The sequence below is a fragment of the Lemur catta genome, chromosome 8 (assembly GCF_020740605.2).
Source record: "Lemur catta isolate mLemCat1 chromosome 8, mLemCat1.pri, whole genome shotgun sequence".
Classification (NCBI taxonomy): domain Eukaryota; kingdom Metazoa; phylum Chordata; class Mammalia; order Primates; family Lemuridae; genus Lemur; species Lemur catta.
The window spans coordinates 56,019,668-56,042,675 of NC_059135.1; the positions used below are offsets into that span (position 1 = coordinate 56,019,668).

General features: G+C 37.2%; 2 protein-coding genes across 5 annotated transcripts in view; one reads left to right on the forward strand and one right to left on the reverse strand.

The window, feature by feature from the left end:
* Nucleotides 1-2,140, reverse strand: part of PPIG (peptidylprolyl isomerase G) — a 45,618-nt gene extending 43,478 nt beyond the window's left edge. Inside the window, exon 1 of one of the 2 annotated variants that reach the window (XM_045558737.1) lies at nucleotides 1,995-2,140. The gene's annotated coding sequence lies outside the window, so the exon portion shown is untranslated. Of the gene's footprint in view, nucleotides 1-1,601; nucleotides 1,911-1,994 lie in introns of those variants that run through there. The other variant, XM_045558738.1, reaches the window with a different exon arrangement.
* Nucleotides 2,108-23,008, forward strand: part of FASTKD1 (FAST kinase domains 1) — a 36,799-nt gene continuing 15,898 nt past the window's right edge. The window contains exons 1-5 of one of the 3 annotated variants that reach the window (XM_045558735.1): nucleotides 2,108-2,546; nucleotides 8,199-8,718; nucleotides 10,273-10,341; nucleotides 14,608-14,733; nucleotides 21,327-21,725. In XM_045558735.1, the coding sequence (XP_045414691.1) occupies nucleotides 8,384-8,718; nucleotides 10,273-10,341; nucleotides 14,608-14,733; nucleotides 21,327-21,725 (929 nt within the window). In that variant the 5' untranslated portion in view covers nucleotides 2,108-2,546; nucleotides 8,199-8,383. Of the gene's footprint in view, nucleotides 2,547-6,399; nucleotides 6,534-8,198; nucleotides 8,719-10,272; nucleotides 10,342-14,607; nucleotides 14,734-21,326; nucleotides 21,726-23,008 lie in introns of those variants that run through there. The other 2 variants (XM_045558734.1, XM_045558736.1) reach the window with 2 other exon arrangements.

Here is a 23,008-nt window from a genome sequence, read left to right on the forward strand (position 1 = left end):
AGCAATAAGGGGGAGGGAAGTCAATTTATTGTATTTCCTAAGACGGGCAACTACTATTTAAAGAATTGTAGATAATGTCATAACTAATAGAACTCGTTCATCTTTCTATTATAAATGGCCACCAATTTCCCTTCGCATAAAGAATGGGATGCTACCGGCAGGAAAATCTAATTTAAAATAGGCAAAATATCAAAAAGACAAAGACCATATGTATAGGCCACCAATACTGCAAGACCACAATAACAAGCACCATTGTACATTGAGTTTATGTAATTAAACAAAATAAAACCAAAAAACCCAACAAGCACTAAAAAATAAAGGCTTTAATAAGTAAAAATAAATGTAATGAACGTTCTTCACTCACAGGAGAACCGCTGAATTGTCTTTTAACAAACCTGAGTATTTTTCAAGCCCATAGCTGATGACAGCTGGAAATCAAAACAATGTCATTTTGCAGATGAAGAAACCGACAGTCAGAAAGAAGACTGGGCCAGAAAATACGAATTTTCTAACCTATGAAGTTTGCATTTGTATACACTACTGGACAGCAGGGGAAGGCAACCCTGACAACTGCCTGCAGAGGACAAAAAGTCTTAAGAAGGAAACACAATTCAAACGGCAGAATTCTACTGCAAGACTCTATAGGATCTCAGGGCATCAATAATTCTGAATCATAAAAAAATTGTTAAACAATGTACAATGGGACAGAGGCGTAAGTAATTTGTTGTAGAAATGATCCCATTCCAAATGGTTACCATAAAAAAGGGGGGAGGGTATTAAAATGGGCAAATTTTCAGGTATATAAACAACACGAAGGAGAGAAGCAGCCACTCTAGATACTTGTATTTTTTCTGGATTTTATGGCACGATTTCAAAATTTATAAAATGGTCTCTCTCTCCCCCTCCCCCCATCATTGTTACGAACTAGCAAATACTGGCCATCCTCCTTTACCAGCTAGGAATAAACACAAACATAATAAACATATGTATTTTTCCCTTTCTGGTTTTAGCTACTGAAAGTTATTATCGGACCCCCAAATTTCTAAAACATCTCATTGTTCCCTGGATGCTGTATTCGTGATCGCTACCGCAAAATTTTGGTACTGTACAGAAAGCACCGTTGTGGGACGAAATAAAAATCAATGCACAAAATGGTGCTCTTATAATATTTTCAAAACGACTGGGCATTCTCCTTGCCGGTAGACCCAGACTTTGCTCCTTAAGACTAAAGATCAACCAATTAGCACATTTCTTTAAGGCATATGGGGCCCCGAAACCATCACCCTTCCCCCTAAAGAGAAATGATCTCCTCCTAAAAGTCCTCCTCAGCTCACAGCTCCTCGAAAACATGGGAGAACTTCCCAAGAGCTCAGGTTAGACCCTGGATTTGAGTTTTGGGAGAATGCTTAAGAAAGTGGCCTGGGCCACTTAACTATGCACGACAACCGCTGTCCTGCGAGAGGAAAAGGTCGGAGTAGGAGGAAAAGCTTGTCTTCAATTTTAATCCCTGTCATTCAGGCTTTTCGCCCGTCACTCTCCAACCCTAAACTGACAGGACGTCAGGTTGCGCCTCCCAGTTTCCCACCAACCCTTCCACCTACCCTGCAGTAGTGCTCAGTCTTACGATTTTGAAGCATTAAAAATCAACCCGGATCCCTAGAGTTCAGGCCGCCATCGCTGCCGCCATATTACAGCTTGTGCGGCAAAATGCGTCAGGGAGGGAGGTGTGAGCCGGAGTGGGGAGGGCGGGGGCTGGCAGAGGAAGGGCCTTTCCCAGGCCTGGGAGGCTCGGCTGGAAGCCTTCTCCAGTTGCAAAAGCCAGTCCTGCGGTTCTCAAGGGGCCTTTCTAGGCCCAAGGAGCCCAGATACCTCGAAGGGAACCCTGCCCGGCCTGCCGCGCCGGCTCCGCCCGTCTCCTTAGGCGTTTGCAGCTCTCGTTCCCGGGACTGCTGCAAATGACGCCACCAAAATAACATGAGCCGCAAGCCACTTACCTGCACCGGTAGAGTTTCCTCTTTCCTGGGTCAGGTCCTTTAAAGCGCTTCAAATCTACCGCCGCCAGAAAAGGCGCTAAAGCTCGCTAACCGCCTCCCTCCCCCACAGCCCGTCCCGGCGTGGAGGGAAAGCGTCGCACCGGAAGTGCGTCACGGGTTGGTTGACGGCATCTCCCGGTGTTCCCTTGCTTGCATCACTACTACCTTACTGGATTTCTAGGATTTTGGTGCCTTTCAAATAGTTGAGTTGACTGGGAACGTTTGTAACCGTCAAAATGCCACATCGTTCGTGAAATAAAGTGCTTCATTTAATAAACATTTACTGATCTTCTGCCAGGGTATTGGAAAAGAACCCTACCTTCATAGAGTTTCCACTTCAACTTCCGGTTAACGCTAGGATACAAATTCTAAAACGCAGCAATGAACAAAGTGCTATTTGAGGAAAGAAGAGAAAATTGCAAAGAATATTGACCTTCTTTGCCGTTGTTATTTTACAGATAAAGAAATTGAGGCTCAGGGAAGATAAGTGCCTCCCCCTCAAACACACTGTTCGTAAGTACCAAAGCAAGTCTTTTGATTCCAAATCCAGTGCCTTCTAGGGAAATATGTCATATATTATTATTAAATTATTTTAAAGGGTAAGGGTCCCTGGATTATATTAGAAATAACCACTGCTATTTGGGCTGGGGAAGGGGCAGCCATCCTTGTAGGGATGTGGGGTGTGTTTTAAAGGAACTAGCTAGCTATAGGACATAAATTGTTCCTCTGGTTTAAAAAGAATGTAAGTTATGATCATTTAAAATTTTCACTCATTTACCTCAGATAATTAATTATCAACACAATTAGGCATGTGGTACATATAAGGGGCGTGACCAATTTTACAGAGCAGTAAAACTGAGAGGACAATTCTGCCAAGGGACTGCCGCCCCTTGCCCCTTGCCCCTTGTAAGCCTTTGCCCTTATAACAGGAGAGCAGTAGCATACTCATATTTAGACTGTCCAGAGTTTATATGGATTTACACTTTGCAGTGAGGAGAGCAATTCTGCAATACCTTAAAAGATCTGATTTATATTAAGTACTACTGAGAAAAAATATATTTTTTAATTTTTTCCCAACAGTTAAAGCTGAAGAAAAATATTTTTTAAAAGATGAATTTCTATGAGCATTGGCTTGTTGTGCACCTTCCTTTAGAATATATGTTTATTTAGCTATGATATACAAATTAGTTTGTTAGGATTCCTCTTATTTGTAGAGGTAATGTTTAAGTGGCATTGCTGTTATATTGGTGTATTCTCTCTCTTTCTCACCCATTCAGTCAGGGACATTTTTTGAGGATATGTTAGAGATCATTATACCATAATTAACATTTTGAGGTATACAAAGGTAATATTGTCTTATTCCAGGGTATACCATCTTCATAGAGAGAGAGACATATATGAAGTGATTGAAGGATTATTTAATAGTAAAATATTAGTAAGTACTTATTAGCTATAGTATACATTATAAATGGTTAGATTTTAGGAGACTCTTGAAGTTTTGAACCAGCATTAGCCATGTCAATTTCAGGACTGGTGGCTGGTGCTGAACCACGATGGTTTTCACTACTCTGTCCTTAAGACAAATGGTCTGTTTTATTTTGAAATTAAGTTGTTACCTCTTTTTAGTGTTAACTATCCTTTTGTGAAACGATGGTTGTAGAATATCGTAGTTCTTTTCTTTCTCCAGATGTCCTTACTTGGACAAATGAAAAGCTGGCATGTTGTGTTGGGCCCCAAATACGCTGAAATTTCATTGGTCTGTGAAATCCCAAACTTTCCCAAATTGATTTGACATGGGTTTATTGTTCCAAGAAAGAATATGTTGCAAGTAAAAGGAAATATTGTAATCTCCAACAACACTGTGATTTTAATGGGTTTATTTCTCTCTTACATAGTAGATCTTAGGTAAGTAAGCCAGGTGAGAGGTCAGCTCTGCACCATGTAGTTATTTAGGGATTTGAGTTCCTCCCATCATGTTATTCCAGTGTACCTCACGGTGTTATCATTGCAAGATTAGAGTGTGTTTCTTTGAGTTTCAGCTGTCAGGAAGAGAAAAGAAGAGACAATGTCTTAAGGCCTAAACCAGAAAGTAGCATATGCCACTTTGGCTCTAATTCCATCAGTGAGGACAAAATTACAGGACCAAACCCAATAATAAGGGAGATAATCTTGGCACATGCCTAGAAAGCAAACAAAAAAGCATTATAATGGAAAATTAACAGTCTGGGCCATATAATCCCCTTAAAAGATATTATTTACATAATTAGTGTTACCATTCTACACTGTGGGTAGACACAAGATTCACTGTAATGTTGTAGCATTTTGAAATATTTTTAGACCAGGCACAGTGGCTCACGCTTGTAATCCTAGCATTTTGGGAGGCCAGGATTTTGAGACCAGCTTGGGCAACATAGCGAGACCCCATGTCTACAAAAAGTGTCTGTAGTCCTAGCTACTTTGGGAGGCTGAGCCAGGAGGATCACTTGAGCCCAGGAATTTGAGGTTGCGGTGAGCTATGATGGTGCCACTATACTCTAGCCCAGGTGACAGAGCAAGATGCTGTTTCAAAAAAAAAAATTAGCAGATTTAAAAACAAAAAAAATATTTTTACAGTCATTAAAACAGGGATTTTCAAGTGTGGCATTAGTTAGCTCTTTTCTTATTTGCATGCCTTTCTTTAAGATAAGATTTTAAATTAAAGTTTAACATTCATCCATAAATCACAAATATAGCTGAATACATTTTTACAAAGTGAAGATGCAGGCGTAACCTCCACTAGATTAAGGCATAGAGCAAAAGCACTATCAGCAAGCTAGAAACCTTTCTCATGCCCCCCTCCCACTAATTTTACCACCCTACCCCTACCAAAGATAACCTCTATTTGGAGTTCCATCAGTATATATTAGTTTTGCCTATTTTTGAATCTTGTATAAATGGTATTATGGATATGTACCCTTTTGTTTTCAGGTTTTAGCTATTATGAATAAAGCTTCTATAAACGTTCTTGTACTTAGTGTATTAGAACACATATATTGCATATATGTTGGAAATATATTTAGGAATGGAATTGCTAGATCTTAAGGTACAGGCAGATTCAGCTTTGGTATGTAATCCCAAAGAGTTTTTACAAAGAGTGGTTGTTCCAATTTATACTCTTATTATGGATGTCTTTTGATGACAGTATTAGAGGTCTCATTTACAAATAACAGAAACCTAATGTTAACCATCTTACGTAAAAAGGGAAATGTATTGCTTCATGAAGCAGAACTAATGGACAGTGTGATGGCTTTAAAATATGTCCACATAGCCAGGCATGGTGGTGTACACTTGTAGTACCCAGCTACTTGGGAGGCTGAGAAGAGAGGATGCTTGAAGTCAGGAGTTCAAGGCTATAGTGCCCTAAGAATACGCCTGTAATTAGCCACTACACTCCAACCTGTGCAACATAGTGGGACCCTCCCCCCTGGGAAACAAATATGTTCACAAATTCTTTTTTTTATTTTTGAGACAAGGTCTTGTTCTGTCACCCAGGATAGATTGCATTGATGTGATCATAGCTCATTGCAGACTCAAACTCCTGGGCTCATGTGATCCTCCTGCCTCAGCCTCCCCAGTAGCTGGGTCTACAGGTATGCACCACCATGCCTGGGTAATTTTTCTTATTTTTTTTTTTTTGTGTAGAGATGGGGTCTTGCTTTGTTGCCCAGGCTGGTCTTGAACTCCACAAGATACCTGTCCATAACATAAGAGCAGAAATTGAGAGTCAAAGTTTTTTTTTTTTTATGTCAGCATATTATGGGGGTACAAAAGTTTAGGTTACGTGTATTGCCCTTGCCCCCTCCCCCCAGTCAGAGCTTCAAGCGTGTCCATCCCCCAGACGGTGCGCATCGCGCTCATTATGAATGTATACACCCATCCCCTCCCCACATCTGCCCGACACCCAATTAATGTTATTCCTATATGTGGAGACTCTGAGTTTCAATACTTTTATAGCTACTTGAGAGAATTATTTCATATATGTTGAAAATAATAAGAAACAAAAATCGCGTCATTTCCATGTTTACACTTTTTAATTTCATTTTCCTAAATTAAAAAAATATTTATTTATTTTTGGTCTTCAATTTTTTTTTTTTTTTTTGGTCTTCAGTGGTTTTTTTTTTTTTTTTCATATTATAAAACATCAGTCCTGTAAGGACCGGGAAAAAACCCTCAGATAGTGGAGAAACACCGACCTGAAGGACTTACGTCTTCTTCAACAGGTTGAGACATACTGCGCTAGTCTGTCTCAACGAGGAACTGCAAAGCCCAGAATTCCCCCAAATGCGTAAGGGACGCCCATTCCGCCGACCTCGCCGCAACGCCTCTTGGGATATGTAGTGCTTGCCTGCCGCCGCGCACGCTTCTCTCGCCCGGCATTTTTTCCCTGATGTTGGGGCAGACTCTACGTGGGGAAAGGTGATGTCTCTCAAGGAAAGGCTGAAAAAACCTAGGATAAAAGGGGTGAGCGAGACAACTGAGCCTGTTACATTTGTTGTTAGGGACCAATAACCCTGACTTCTGAGCGTTTGTAACCAGACTTCCCCCGGGATCTTCCAGAAAAGTTACTAGGCGTTGAGGGAAAACCTTGCTGGCAAGTTAGGGCCGGGTTAGCGGTGGCGGTTCTTGTCTCACCCAGCGCGGCTTCGGGCCACGGACGCAGGATTCAGTTGGGATACGGAGGCCTCCTTCGGGGTGTTGGGTTCTCTGAAGCGTGGAGGACTAGGGCTGGCTTGAGCCCACTCCTAGCCGGGTCTGGTGACCGCATTCACTCATTTGTTCGGCTTTATTATATGCCTGGCGGAGAGGATCCCTGTCTCTTGCAAACTGTGTCACGGTTTACCCTGCGCTATACCTGTTTACAACTCACCTGTCCCTCGCTTACAGTCAGTTCCAAGGCTCCTTCTTTAGTTGCGTAATTTCCCCAGGGTCACTCAGCTGGGGCCTCGACACCTTTGTATTCTAACCATTGAGTGGCCTCCACTTTTGAGTTGTGGGATGGATAGTATCTTGAGGATACCTTGCTTTGCACAGGGCTTTTTTGTGTTGGTATATGACCCAGGTCACCTTGGGTCAAGATGCTGTATTGATTGCTACAAAATAGCCAGTACAGTTGCATCATTTTTGCTTGTGAACAGACAGCTTGGCAAAGCTATAGAGAGGGGTCTGAGGCATGCTTTTACTGATACAATTCCTACGTATTGGTTTGTTGATGTGCTAGGGCTGTTCAAGTAGAAAGAACTGGGTTGTAGTCCCAGCTTCAGTAGTGCTAGAGCAGTTTTTTTTAACCTTTTTGAACCTAGTTGTCTTATCTGTAAAATGGAGTAAAATGGAAGTGATGATATCTAACTGGAAGGTTAGCTGAGAGAATTTAATGAGATAATGTATTTTAAAAGTTCTTTGTCAATTGTAACATGTTGCAGAACTAATAGATGATATAATTTTAGTTCCAGCTTTTTTAACCTTTGCTTCTCAAGTATAAATGTAAGCATTTATAATACATTTTTAAACAAATTATTGTTTTTCATAATTATCTTTGGTTCATATATTGCTTCAACATACCTTGAAATATTACCTGATTTCTTAATATTTCTTGACTGGTGCTTTGCTTGTCTCGTTTATTGTTTAAATCCTTTCTAAGGCCAGTAATGATTAAATTGTTTGAGTTCTTTTAGGGCATAAGAAGAAAGGAGCAAGAAATTATCGTTAAAGCAAATATAGTAGAGACCATCCTTCTGAAAAAAACAGTTTTAAGTTATGGCTCTGAATTAATAACTACTCTTTTTAGAAACTTTAAAGGTGATATATTTATGTATTTCAAACAATTTTACTCCTTTATTCAAAAAGTTCTGAGTTTGTATGTTTTCTTTCCTTCTGCTTTTATGGTCATATTTGAAGATTTTATATAAATGTCAATTTAATATGTAAACAATATAAACATTTTTAGATGAGTGCAGAAAGAAGTCCCTTTTTTTAGACATTGAGTTTTGGATCAAATCCTGCTACCTAGTTCAGACTAAGAAAAGTCTCTGGTTAATGCAGAAAAAACTTGTTATTTTAATTTTAACTTTGGAATTAATTTGACGTTAATGATATAAACCTAACCATGTTAAACCAATTCTTTTACAGAAGCTGCATGTTGGAATGGTTTAGAGCCATCATAATGGAAGCAAAATACATGAAGGAAAAACAATTATTTTTATACCAGCATATTGCACTTGACTACTAGTTGCAGATGGTTTTTATTTACCTAAGAAAATTTGTGATATAAATTCAAAAAGACACCTTTTTTTCTAGACTCATTGGTTACAGATATGCTTCGTTTAAGAGCTATTTGTCCATTCTCCTGGAGAGCATTTCAATTTCGACCCTTCAGTTATGAACCATTAATTATCCAGATGAATCAGTGTACAGATGAAGAGCAAATATTTGATCTTATTGAAAGAAACAAAGCCACACTTTCAGAAAGACAAGTGGGATATGCATTTAATATACTTTGGCAGCTTCAACAGCAGAAGACCAGTTTATTAAAAAATGTTGAATATGTCAGAGATCATCCTCAATTTCTTACTCTTTATAATTTAACTGCAAATAAATTCAAATTAATGAATGATGATACCCTAGTGAAAGTGTTATACATCACACAACAGTAAGTAATTTACTCTTAGATTTTATGGAAATGATTATATGGTTTATATTTTAATTTTGTGAAAATCTCTTTAAAATGAAAAATAGTATGTTTTCTTCCCCAGTAAATAGTTTTCCTGATAATTTAATAATTTAAAGATGTTTGGAATATATTCTTTGATACCTATTAGTAGTATTACAGTTTTAAAAATTAGAATATAATCAATCATGAAAGTAGAAATGATTAACTTTGGGTATATAAAAACTGGATTATTGTGGAATTCTGTAAAAATGTAGTTGGCTAGGCCAGGTGTCATGGCTCACACTGGTAGTCCCAGCTACTGTGGAGGCTGAGGCAAGAGGATTGCTTGAGCCCAGGAATTCAAGATTATAGTGAGTTTTGATTGGGCCTCCAGCCTGGGTAACAGAGTCAGACCCTGTCTCAAAAAAAAAAAGAAAAAATGTTGGCTAAAGGTAATGAGGATATATTAAGTAAACATTAGACTTCAGATTAATGCCTAATAATAGTCACCAATTAGTAAATTTTGTCTGTGATAACCTGTTTGCAAGGTCTTGGTTCCCATAATTAAATTGATAGCAGGTATGTTTTTTAGGGCCTATTGGTACAATAGGTTGTTTCCCAATGACAGCTTTTAAAAAAAATAAAAAGGAAAAAAATTATTTTGTAGACTCATTTGTATTTGATAACAGTGTTTCACAAATTATATTACATGGATTGTTGATAGATGTTACATGAAAAAAGGCTTCCTCAATGTCAAAGAACTCAAAACTCAAAAAGTTTTCTTGAACAATAAGAAAATAAATTTTACATTGTTTGCAAGGATATCCAGGCTTCAGGAGAACTAGATTCCCTGAATAAAGGATTCAGCCAGTGTATAAGGGGAAAAAAAGCACACAAAAATCATAATTGGTGTGTTTATTCATTTCATTGGTGGAAAAACAGCAGTTTTCTCATATGATGATCTAACCTAGGGATAAACAGTTGTAGATGTCAGCATTACACAAATTAGAGATGCAAGTTATTTTTGTTAGGGAATTAGCATTTATAGGAAAGGAGCTTAAGACTTATATTGGGGATTGATGTTAGACAAAAAAAGGATGATTTTTATCTTTTTTGGTGATCTTAGGTTACAAAGTTTTTTCTCTGAGGTTCATGAAGGGAATGCTTAATCTTAATGATCAAGGTGATTGGTGACTATTAGCTTTTTTTTAATATTTTACATTCTTTTATAAAAATATTTTTATAGTCAGAAGAAAGTAATGCATGTTATATTTAATTTTAACATAAAATATATTATTATATATTTTCATTGGTCAGTGAAAGGCATTTTGAAAGGAGCAGTTAAAAGAGTGAGAGGGTATAAAGTATAAATGTCTATTCGGTTGTACCAAGAAATCAGAATACTAAAATGAGACTGGGCCAGAAATAAGTACTGCCTATGTAAGAGGAAAATAACTTGAGGTTCACTTTTGCATTATAATTCTTCCTGCATGTGTTTTTAATGATTTAAATATGTTCATGTATGGAAAATTATTTTCTCTTGTTTTTATTGAGGTTTGCTGTTGAGGCCCATGATCCACTAGTTGAAGCACTAGTTACAGAAGCATGGAGAAGGCTGGAAAGGCAAGTACTCTGGGTTCATCTTCTAAGATCAGGGTTAGCGCAGTGAAATAGGAAAAGAACAAGGAGCTGCTGCCTGCCTATCAAGCATTACTGAAAAAATATATTTAAACTCAGTTTAGTTCAAGGATTTTTTTTTACTGTGTAATGGGTATTCTTTCTTAAAGAGAGAAAAGAAAGTATTTCAAATATTCCCTCTTTAAGAGTGGGGAACAGTGTGCTTTTCCACATATATAATTAATGAAAATGTAAGTAAGATAGAGTCACAGCTATTTATAGAGTAGCCTTTTTGAATCTTCTTTTCTGGAAGAATTTTGCCTCAGAAAGAAAAGATTGTCAATTGATTGGCTGTCTCTAAAAACCTAGAAGTGCAGGAGCCATGATAGAAGAAGAAAAAAATAAGACACCAGTTTAGTAGAAAGGAAGGCCATGTAACACTGTTTAGGAGCATCTGTAGCTACTTGTCTGTCACTCCGTTTTTATGGAGAGGCAATGACCAGAGCTTATAAGTGACTTAGAAGCTTTTTAAAGAAAAAAGCTTTCAGGTTCACTGCTATGGACCTAATCATTTTCTATACTATACACAGCTGTATTTTCAGCATGTTGTTGTAATTGATAATTATGTAGAAAAATGGGAAATCTGTTCAGGGTACTCTTCTTGTGAATATAAAGAGGTTTATAAGTATAAATGAGAAGCTCTTTATTTATAAAACAGCTGAGATAATATCACAGCTCATTTTGATAAATCTTCATATATCTCTGAAAACTTTGAATTTTTTAACCTAGGAATTCTGGATGACCTAGGTCCATTATTAGTGGAATAAGGCAAATGTTAGGTTGGAAAGGGAAAATCAAGATAAGAGAGAGAAGGTTTTTCAAAACTACAGAGGAATTCTCCCTCTAAACCAAATAGAAACCCAGACCAGAAAGGAAAGGCTTGATTAAGATAAAGAAGAAACAAACAGGCTATTTATTTGTAGACAGAGAAGAACAAGCATTCTGATATTTTTATTTTTTGGTTTTTTAGTATGTTGCTCTTAAAGCTTAAACTATGATAAGTTCTTACAGTTATAGACACATGGGCTGGATTAAATTAAGCAAGGAATAGAACAGTTCTCTGGGTTTATAAATTATGCATTCATCTGAGTTGTGATTGCAGTTAATCTCTAAATCTGTCTGTCTTCTCATCTACTGTATTCTTGTATTCTCTACCTGTAGCTATCCTTTGTTGAGGGTAAGCAGAGTAATCTCATTCCTTTTGCCGACACTAAGAGTTATTTGCTTGATCTTTGGGATTGAATTTGGTCATTGTTGATAATAGGTCATAACATTTTATTTCTCTTAAAACAACATTAAATGTCATGTGTATTATGCAACTTTTTGGGATCTTACTGTTTACTGTATTAGATACTTAAATTACAAATGTATAGTTGTACTTCTCAGTAAGACATTTCTTTAAACTTTTCCTTCATTTCAAAATAACTCAGAAAAGGCCGGGCGCGGTGGCTCACGCCTGTAATCCTAGCTCTGGGAGGCCGAGGCGGGTGGATCGCTCGAGGTCAGGAGTTCGAGACCAGCCTGAGCAAGAGTGAGACCCCGTCTCTACTAAAAATAGAAAGAAATTATCTGGCCAACTAAAAATATATATACAAAAAAATTAGCCGGGCATGGTGGCTCATGCCTGTAGTCCCAGCTACTCGGGAGGCTGAGGCAGTAGGATCGCTTAAGCCCAGGAGTCTGAGGTTGCTGTGAGCTAGGCTGATGCCACGGCACTCACTCTAGCCCGGGCAACAAAGTGAGACTCTGTCTCAAAAAAAAAAAAAAAAAAAAAAAAAAAAAAAAAAATAACTCAGAAAGTAATGACTTTGTTCTATATGGTTTTTTTCTTGTAGCAATACTTTTTAAAAATAATACTAGGTTATAGAAATGTTTAAACCCTAATTTATGTTTCATATAAAGAATTTCTAATAGTCATAGAATGAACATTAATTTCTGAATTTTTAGTCTTTATGGTCTATGAGGTTAATTTTTTATCACTATAATAGCTATTAATCAATGATCTTACCAAAATATCTATGAATTTATGTTTTATAACTATAGTTTATAATGATTCAAATGGGATAGATTATTATGGATTAGTACTATATGATGGCTTATGGCAAGGATAATTAGCATTTATTTGAAATCCAAGGTTTTTTTTTTGAGACACAGTCTCACTCTGTTGCCTGGGCTAGAGTGCCGTGGCGTCAGCTTAGTAGCTCACAGCAACCTCAAACTCCTGGGCTCAAGCAATCTTTCTGCCTCAACCTCCCGAGTAGCTGGGACTACAGGCGTGTGCCACCACGCCCGGCTAACTTTTTGTATATGTTTTTAATTGTCCAGCTAATTTTGTCTCGCTCTTGCTCAGGGTGGTCTCGAACTCCTGACCTCGAGCAATCCTCCCGCCTCAGCCTCCTAGAATGCTAGGATTACAGGCGTAAGCCACAATGTCTGGCCTGAAATCCAAGTTTTTTAAAAAATTCTTTATTATAGGAGATTTTAAACATTTACAAAAGTAGAGACTGATATAATAAACTCCCATGTACCTATCATCCAGCTTCAACAATTATCAACATACAGCCAGTCTTGTTTTATCTGTTTCACCTCCCACTGCCTCCTCACCCTTCAGTATATTTTAAATAATGGTATCATTTCATCTGTAAATATCTCAGTATATATCTCTGAGAGAAAGACTTTTTAAAAAATACATAGCCAGCTGGGCTTCGTGGTGCAGTCCTGTAGTCTCGGCTACTCAGGATGCTAAGGTGGAAGGATTGCTTGAGCTCAGAAGTTCAAGTGCATCCTGGGCAACATAGCGAGACTCTGTCTCAAAAAAGAAAAAAAAAAATTAAAAATAATTCCTTGGTATTATCTAATACCTGGTAATGTGTTCAAATTTCCTCGGTTGTCCTGTAAAGACCTTTTTATAGGCAGTTTTTAAAAATCAGTATCCAGACAAGGTTCACACTTACTGTGTCTCTTATGTTTCTCTCTCTTTTTAAGTAAACATTTTATTGAAGAATATTGTATAAAATTACACTAATCGTAAGTATACAGCATGATGAATTTTCACATACTGATCACTTCCATGTAACAGCACTGAAAGCAAGAAACATCACTAGTTCCCTTCATATTTTTTCTAGTCCATCCTCTCACTCCAAAGGGATCTTGAGCTGTAACACCAAAAATTACTAATAGTTTGTTTTTATAGAAATAGAATCCTATAGTATGTACTCTTATATCTAGTTCTCTCAATATATTTTAAGGTTTCATCCATGATTCAGTAGTTTCTTCTTTTCTATTGCTGTTTGGTATTCTGTTATATGGATATATGCAATTTATCCATTGTACTCTTGATGAACATTGAGATTGTTTTCAGTTTTTTGCTATTACATATTGTGCTGTTATGAACCATCTTAAGGCTTGTCTTCTACTGAATTCAAAGTCTTTTATAATGTAGAACAATTTTTCTTCCCTCTATTTTGTTCTGCCATTTCCTTGTTGAAGAAATTGGGTCATTTTTCCTATAGAAAAATTCTGAAGTTTTTTACACCACTGTAGTAGCAGCATTATATTTGTTAATATGCAACATTGAGTCAAAATTGTTCTATCACCTCAAAAAATTAATAAGTAAATGATTCAAGTAATTTTGAGTGATTTTTTTCCCCCTTTATAAATCTTTCTGAAGTATCTGACTTTGTAACTGTTATGATTTGTTACTTTTATAATAGTCAACATTTTGGATTGGGCACAGTGGTTCACGCCTGTAATCCTAGCCCTCTGGGAGGCTGAGGTGGGAGGATCACTTGAGCTCAGGAGTTCAGGACCAGCCTGAGCAAGAGCGAGACCCCGTCTCTACTAAAAATAGAAAAAACTTAGCTGGGCATCGTGGTCTGCGCCTGTAGTTCCAGCCACTTGGGAGGCTGAGGCAGGAGCATCCCTTGAGTCTAGGAGTTTGAGGTTGCTGTGAGCTGGGCTGACACCACAGCACTGTAGCCAGGGCAACAGAGTGAGACTCTGTCTCAAAAAAAAAAAAAAAAATTAAAGGAAGAAAAAAAGAAAAAGAAACATTCTGTTATGATTTGTTACTTTTATAATATCAACATTTTAGAAAACATTTGTATTAATAATATATTAGTATTTTTGATTGCCTTTATTTTATAACTATGTATTTTACGTTTTAAGTAAAAGTAAATACTAATGACCTCTTTCACGTATTTCCTTTAATAGGTTTGATGTTAACGTGCTGTCAGTATTTTCCTCTTGCCTAGCAGATCAACATTTGTATTTTAGTCCATTGATGGGAAAAATAGCTGATATTGTACATAAGAACTTGGAAACCATACAGGACTTAAGGTAAATTTATTTAGGGGCCTTTCCATGTGGTATAAAAATCCCGGGCTTTGGATGTAGATACAGATTTGCTACTCGTAGTTATGTGACGTAAGGCTAACTTACTTAACCTCTTGGAAGTTTGTTATCATCTACAAAATAGGAATAGTAATAGCTACTTTGCAAAGTTGCTCTGGGGATTACACATAAGATACATAAAGTATAATACAATATTGTTGAGCTCTGTGAAGGGTCTGAGATTTGACCTTATTTGCAAAATCTTTCATCTCCTTGGTTAAATTTATTCCTAGGTATTTTATTTTTTTTGCAGCTATTGTAAATGAGACTGAGTTCTTTATTTGGTTCTCAGCTTGGTCATTGTTGGTGTGTAGAGATGCTATTGATTTTTGAACATTGATTTTATTACCTGAGACTTTGCTGAATTTATTTATCAAATCTAGGAGTCTTTTTGGAGGCGTTCTTAGGGTTGTCTAGGTATAAGATGTTACCATTGGCAAACAGAGATAATTTGATTTCCTCATTTCCAGTGTGGAGGCCCTTTATTTCTTTCTCTTGCCTGCTTGCTCTGGCTAGGACTTCTAGTACAGTGTTGAATGGAAGTAGTGAAAGTGGGCATCCTTCTCTTATTGCAATTCTTAGGGGGAATGCTTTCAACTTTTCCGCATTTAGTATGATGTTGACTATGGGTTTGTCAGACATGGCTTTTATTATTTGAGATGTATTCCTTCTATGCCAAGTTTTTTGAGGGTTTTTATCATGAACGGATGCTGGATTTTACTGAATGCTTTTTCTGCATCTATTGAGATGATCGTATGGTTTTTGTTTTTAATTCTGTTTATGCAGTAAACATTTATTGATTTGTATATATTGAACTATCATTGCATCCCTGGGATAATATCCACGTGATCATGGCGAATGTTTCTTTTGATGTGCTGTAGGATTTGGTTTGCAAATGTGTTGAGGATTTGTGCATCTGTGTTCATCAGACATATTGGACTGTAGTTTTCTTTTTTTGTTGCATCCTTTACTGGCTTTGGTATTAGGGTGATAACTGGCTTTATAGAATGAGTTAAGGAGCATTCCCTCCTTCTCGATCTTTTGGAACAGTTTCAGTAGAGTTGGCACCAATTCTTCCTCATACATCTGGTAGAATTTGGCTATGAGTCCACGTAGTCCTGAGCTTTTTGTTGTTGAGAGATTTTTTTTATTACTGATTTAATGTCGCTACTTGTTATTGGTCTATTCAGGAGTTCTGTTTCTTCCTGGTTCAATCTGGGGAGATTGTATGCTTTCAGGAATTCTTCCATTTCCTCTAGGTTTTCTAGTCTGTGAGCGTATAGTTGTTCCAAAGGGTCTCTGATGATCTTTTGTATTTCTGTGATATCAGTTGTTAATGGCTCTTTTTTCGTTTCTGGTTGTGTTTATTTGGGTTTTCTTTCTCTTTCTGGTTAGTATGTAGCTAGTGGTTTATCAATTTTGTTTATTTATTTATTTTTTTTGCAGACAGAGTCTCACTCTGTTGCCTGGGCTAGAGTGCCATGGCATTAGCATAACTCACAGCAACCTCAAACTCCTGGGGTCAAGCAATCCTTCTGCCTCGGTCTCCCAAGTCGCTGGGACTACAGGTGCATGCTACCATGTCCAGCTAATTTTTCTATTTTTTGTAGAGACGAGATCTCACTATGTTGTTCAGGCTGGTCTCGAACTCCTGGCCTGCAGTGAACCTCCTGCTTTGGCCTCCCAAAGTACTAGGATTACAGGTGTGAGCCACTGCGCCCAGCCTCAACACTATTTGGTAAAAGGGCTTTACTTTCCCAGTTGCATTACTTTGGTGCCTGTGCCTAAAATTATATGATGATAATGTTTAGAATTCTTTATGGACTCTCTATTCTATTCCAGTGATCTATACATTCACTAAAACTACTCTTTCTTAGTTATTATAGCTTTATACCAAGTCTTAAGGTGGTATAGTGTAGGTTATCTAAATTGGTTCTTTTTTTTTTTTTTTTTTTTTTTTTTTTTTTGAGACAGAGTCTCCCTCAGTTGCCTGGGCTAGAGTGCCGTAGCATCAAGCTCACAGCAACCTCAAACTCCTGGGCTTAAGCAATCCTTCTGCCTCAGCCTCCCGAGTAGCTGGGACTATGGCATGTGCCACCATGCCCGGCTAATTTTTCTATATATATTTTTAGCTGTCCATATAATTTCTTTCTATTTTTAGTAGAGACGGGGTCTCACTCTTGCTCAGGCTGGTCTTGAACTCCTGAGCTCAAACAATCCACCATCCTCGGCCTCCCAGAGTGCTACAATTACAGGCATGAGCCACCGCGCCCAGCCTAAATTGGTTCTTATTTTTCAATATCATTTTTATTATTGCAGGTCCTTTGCATTACCTTATAAATTTTAGATTCAGCTTGTTAATTTCCCAAAATCCCTGCTTTGGTTTTGATAAGGATTTTTTTTTTCTTTCTTTCTTTCTTTTTTTTTTGGAAACAGAGTCTCACTCTGTTGCCTAGGCTAGAGTGCCGTGGAGTCAGCCTAGCTCACAGCAACCTCAAACTCCTGGGCTCAAGCGATCCTCCTGCCTCAGCCTCCTGGGTAGCTAGGACTATAGGCATGCACCACCATGCCTGGCTAATTTTTTCTATATATATTTTTAGTTGTTCATATAATTTCTTTCTATTTTTTTTAGTAGAGACGGGGTCTCACTCTTGCTCAGGCTGGTCTCGAACTCCTGAGCTCAAACAATCCACTCACCTCGGCCTCCCGGAGTGCTTGATAAGGATTAAATGACATTTATAGATTAGTTTGGGAATATTTGTCATATTAAAATCAAGTTTTCTGATGTATGGACATGGTATAGCTTTTCATTTATTTAGGAAAGACTTTTTAGTATAGAGATCTTACGTATCTTTAATTTATTCCTAAATATTTTATTTTTTGTGGTGCTATTGGAAGCGGTATTTTTAAAAATGTCTTTTTCCAATTGTTTGTTGCTAGCATATAGAAAAACGATTGTATATTGACTTTATATTCTGTGACAGTGCTAAATTCTTTAATAGCAGGAATTTGATTATCTTGTTAGGGTGATGAAAGGTATATTTTGAGCTTGGCTTTTTGTTACTGTGCAGATAGCATTTTGTAAGTATCTGCTGTGGTTGGGCCATTTTTGATGTCATGAAATGCTGAAATTGAAAGAGAACCTGAGAAAACTGTTTAAAATACAGCAGTGCTGGTAATCTCAGTAAAATGGTAGAAACTTTTAATTACTAGTGGAGGAGTAGGGTCAGTATAAGTTGATAATATTACTCTTATATCATTTAGGGTCTCCATTATAATATGAAGTAAGAGTAGAAAGAGAGCTGAGAATGAGAGTTAATTAAAGACTGAGGATATATGGGGCAGATGGAGGTAGGTTTGAAAACTAGGGTAAGGATTCTGAAATAAAAATGAAAGCAATTATCTAGAGCTGAAAGAAGGGCAAAAATTTGAATATAAACATCTTTTTAGCTCAATCCTCAAATATCTTTCTGAGATAAATATTTATACCTTCATTTTCTTTTTTTTTTTTTTTTTTGGAGACAGAGTCTTGCTCTGTTGCCTGGGCCAGAGTACTGTGGCGTCAGCCTAGCTCACAACAGCCTCAAACTCCTGGGCTCAAGCAATCCTTCTGTCCCAGCCTCCCGAGTAGCTGGGACTACAGGGATCTTTTTTCTATATATTTTTAGTTGTCCAGCTAATTTCTTTCTATTTTTAGTAGAGACAGGGTCTCATTCTTGCTCAGGCTGGTCTCGAACTCCTGACCTTGAGCGATCCTCCCGCCTTGGCCTCCCAGAGTACTAGGATTACAGGTGTGAGCCACCGTGCCTGACGCATACCTTCATTTTCTGCATGAGAAACTAAGGCTTTGTGAGGATAGGTAAATTGCCCAAGGTCTCTCTGCTAACAAATGGGAGAGCCAAGATTTGAACCTAAGTTTTCTGATTCCAAAGGATTGTACTGCTTATGATTAGTTTTTGATACCTTTTTTTTTTAAACTAGTTGTTCTTACATGTTTGAAGATAAGACAATAATGGAAAATAACAAGTGTGTTGGTGAGGCTATAGAGAAATTAGAACCCTTGTGTGTTGCTGATGGCAATATAAAATGGTGCAGCTGCTGTGGAAAACAGCATGGCAGTTCCTCAAAAAATTAAACATAGAATTATCTTGTGATCCAGCAATTCCATTTCAGGATATATACTCAAAAGAATTGAAAGCTGGGACTCAAACAGATATTTGTACATCAGTGTTCATAGCAGAATTAGTCACAATGGCTCAAAGGTGGAAGCAATTTAAGTGTCCATCATTGATGGACAAATGGTTCAAGGTAAGATGGTATATACATACAGTGGAATATTATTTAGCCTTAAAAAGGAAGGAAATCTTGACACATGTAACAACATGGATGAACATAGAAGACTTTATGCTAAGTGAAATAAATTAGGCACGAAAGGACAAATATTGTATGGTTCTACTTAGTGTGAGGTACCTAGAGTAATCAAATTCATAGAAATAGAAAGTAGGATTGTCATTGGCAGGGAACAGAGGGAAGTAGTGATAGGGAGTTACTGTTTAATAGGTAAGGAGTTTCAGCTTGGGAAGGTGAAAAAGTTCTATAGGTGGATGGTGGTGATGGTTGCATAACAATGTGAATGTCCGTACCACTGAAACATACTCTTAAAAATGGTTAAAATGATAAATTTTTGTTATGTGTATTTAACCCCACCCCACCCCTGAAAGTAGCCTGTAAAAGTGGAGACAATGAAAATCACTGCAATTTTTTTAGCTTTTAAAAATTCTTATAGACCCCTTTGAGAATCTAATCTTTGGACACTCTTCCACTCCAAACTGCAATTAGAAATAAATACACAATTTAAAAAAATAATTTTGGAGGTTTATGGTTAACTAAATAGCAATAGTATTTTAATAATTAATGTTAATTAATATTAATATTAAACATTTTAACTGGAGAAGCCAAAGTACTGTACAACTAGAGATTTCAAAAAATATTTATTTTATTGAAAAGATTGGAGAAATTCAGAAACGAACAAAAATACCAACAGTCTTACTATCCTAATGGTTCAGATGGTTTTAGATTTGTGTTTTTGTCTTTTTTATAGATTGTTTTCTAATTATCCCCAAACATTTGTTTTATTTCTTTTTTTTTTTAATTTTTAATTTTTTTTGAGACAGAGTCTTGCTCTGTTGCCCAGCTAGAGTGAGTGCTGTGGCGTCAGCCTAGCTCACAGCAACCTCAAACTCCTGGGCTTAAGCGATCCTACTGCCTCAGCCTCCCAAGTAGCTGGGACTACAGGCATGCGCCACCATGCCCAGCTAATTTTTTCTATATATATATTTTTAGTTGGCCAGATAATTTCTTTCTATTTTTAGTACAGACGGGGTCTCACTCTTGCTCAGGCTGGTCTCGAACTCCTGACCTCGAGCGAGCCACCCACCTCAGCCTCCCAGAGTGCTAGGATTACAGGTGTGAGCCACCGCACCCGGCCTGTTTTACTTCTTTTCTGTTTTCATACTTTATTCATTATAGGTACATTCTTGTATTTGTATAGTTCTCCGATTGTTGTATTATGGAAGAATAGTCTTTTGAAAGCATCCACCACAACTTAGTAATTTTGATGTCTTCCATAGTGCCTAGAAAAGTGACTTATGTTCCTTAAGTGTTGATTGAGTGAAGAAATATTAAATGCCACCCCTTGTTCAGTACCTGTCTTGTTGTATATGAATATCAATCTAGCATGAAATATTAAAAAATATGAAATCATTCAATAGTGAGAAAAATTGTGCTCAAATTTTATTAGCAAATTACACCTATGCAGAGAAAGGAATAATAAAAAAGTCTACTTCTTCTTTTTTTTTTTTGAGGCAGAGTCTCACTTTGTTGCCCGGGCTAGAGTGAGTGCCGTGGCGTCAGCCTAGCTCACAGCAACCTCAAACTCCTGGGCTTAAGCGATCCTACTGCCTCTGCCTCCCGGGTAGCTGGGACTACAGGCATGCGCCACCATGCCCGGCTAATTTTTTCTATATATATGTTTTAGTTGGCCAGATCATTTCTTTCTATTTTTAGTAGAGACGGGGTCTCGCTCTTGCTCAGGCTGGTCTTGAACTCCTGACCTTGAGCGATCCACCCGCCTCAGCCTCCCAGAGTGCTAGGATTACAGGCGTGAGCCACTGCGCCCAGCCAAAAAAAAAGTCTACTTCTAAAAATGCAAAATGAGACTTTTAATGTTACATTCATGGGTTCAAAATGATTTCTGAGTAAATTTCACTAGAATATTCTCTACCAATATCGTTTTATCTACAGAAAAAGGTACTTTATGCACTCAATGCAAAATATTATTTCAGTACTTTTTGTCTGAAAGGGATGATTGATTGTTAGGAGATCAGAATTCAACTCCCACTAGTATTTAAAAGAAAAATTTTGTGGTATAAAACTCATAATATTTTTACCACTTCCTTTCCATATCTAATCATTTAGTTTTAGAATTGGTCATTGTTCTTAGGTGATATAAAAATCTTTGCATCTTTTTTCTTTTTCAGGTCCTTGTCTGTCTTGATGGTCAACATATCTTCTTTAATATCACGATATTTTCAGGAACAATTAGTGAACAAAACAGAACTTCTTTTTGACACCACAGATTCTTATGAGGTCGACATTGCAAGAAGAACAGTACAATTTCTTCGAAATGTTAAATACAATTATCTTCCACTGTTAGAAAGGTGTAATAAAGTATTTTTAAGTAATGTGAACCACCTTGATTTGGATTCCATCAGTAAAATACTTAGTCTATACAAGTTTCTACAGTTTCATAATTTTGAGTTTGTTACAATGGCTAAAAAGAGGCTAACTGAAATGATTCCCTTGTTTGATCACCCTGCTAGCTTTGTAAAATTGTTTGTTGCATTGGGACCCATAGCAGGACCTGAAGAAAAGAAACAGTAAGTTCAGTTTAAAATGCTTTACTTTGTTGGTTGGGAATATATAGAGCCTTTAAGCTAAGGTCTTCTTGCAGCTCTGAAAGGCACAAAAATCACCCCATTAGACTGTGGAAGGGAAAATAATCTCTTATGCTCTGCTTCTTGATTCTTTTTCTTATTATAATTTACATCTGAAATTCTTAGTCTATTGCTATATTCTGAAGGGTGTCCAATAAACTCCTGGTGCTGGACCAGCACAGAAAAGATGAGGGAGAACACCATATAAGTGTTTTTATTTTCCCTTCCTAGACCACGTGACTAGATTTTTACACAGCCATAAGACTCCCCCACCCAGCATATGTGTACGGAATATTTAGAATCATAGTTGTCGTAATAATGGACCATTTTATGTTTTGTTGTCTTCATCACATTCATCAACGCATTTATTATGTACTTGATATATGTCCCTATGTCAGATTTGAGTGAATTTTATATGGCTCTTGTCTTTTAAGAATTTCCAGTTTTATCAGATATTGATGTAAATAAAAATATTTGGGTTATAAAGATGAGCAAATATTAAATTAATAACAAGTATGGTTAGTAGGTAAGATTTTTTCTTCCTAGGCCATGTGACTGGATTTACACACAAATATAAGCTTTCCCCACGTAGCATAAATGTATGAAATATTAAGAATTATGGTAGTCCTAAGGGAGAAATATGATTAGTAGATTCAGTTAAGCAGGAGTTTGAGGAGTTACAAAATAGAGGAATCTTTACTTTGCATCATAACTCTTTTAGGAAAAACTTTATGGACAAAATTTTATTTTATTTTATTTTATTTTATTTTATTTATTTTTTTTTTTGAGACAGAGTCTCGCTCTGTTGCCCGGGCTAGAGTGAGTGCCGTGGCATCAGCCTGGCTCACAGCAACCTCAGACTCCTGGGCTTAAGCGATCCTACTGCCTCAGCCTCCCGAGTAGCTGGGACTACAGGCATGAGCCACCATGCCCGGCTAATTTTTTTGTATATATATTTTTAGTTGGCCAGATAATTTCTTTCTATCTTTAGTAGAGACGGGGTCTCACTCTTGCTCAGGCTGGTCTCGAACTCCTGACCTTGAGCAATCCACCCGCCTCGGCCTCCCAGAGCTAGGATTACAGGCGTGAGCCACCACGCCCGGCCCAAAATTTTATTTTTTAAGAGTACTTTGAATTACATGAAAAAATTTAAGAGCACATCTTAAGATTATATCATGATGGAAATAAGGTGATTATTTAAAAAACTTTATTGTATTATTTTTTTG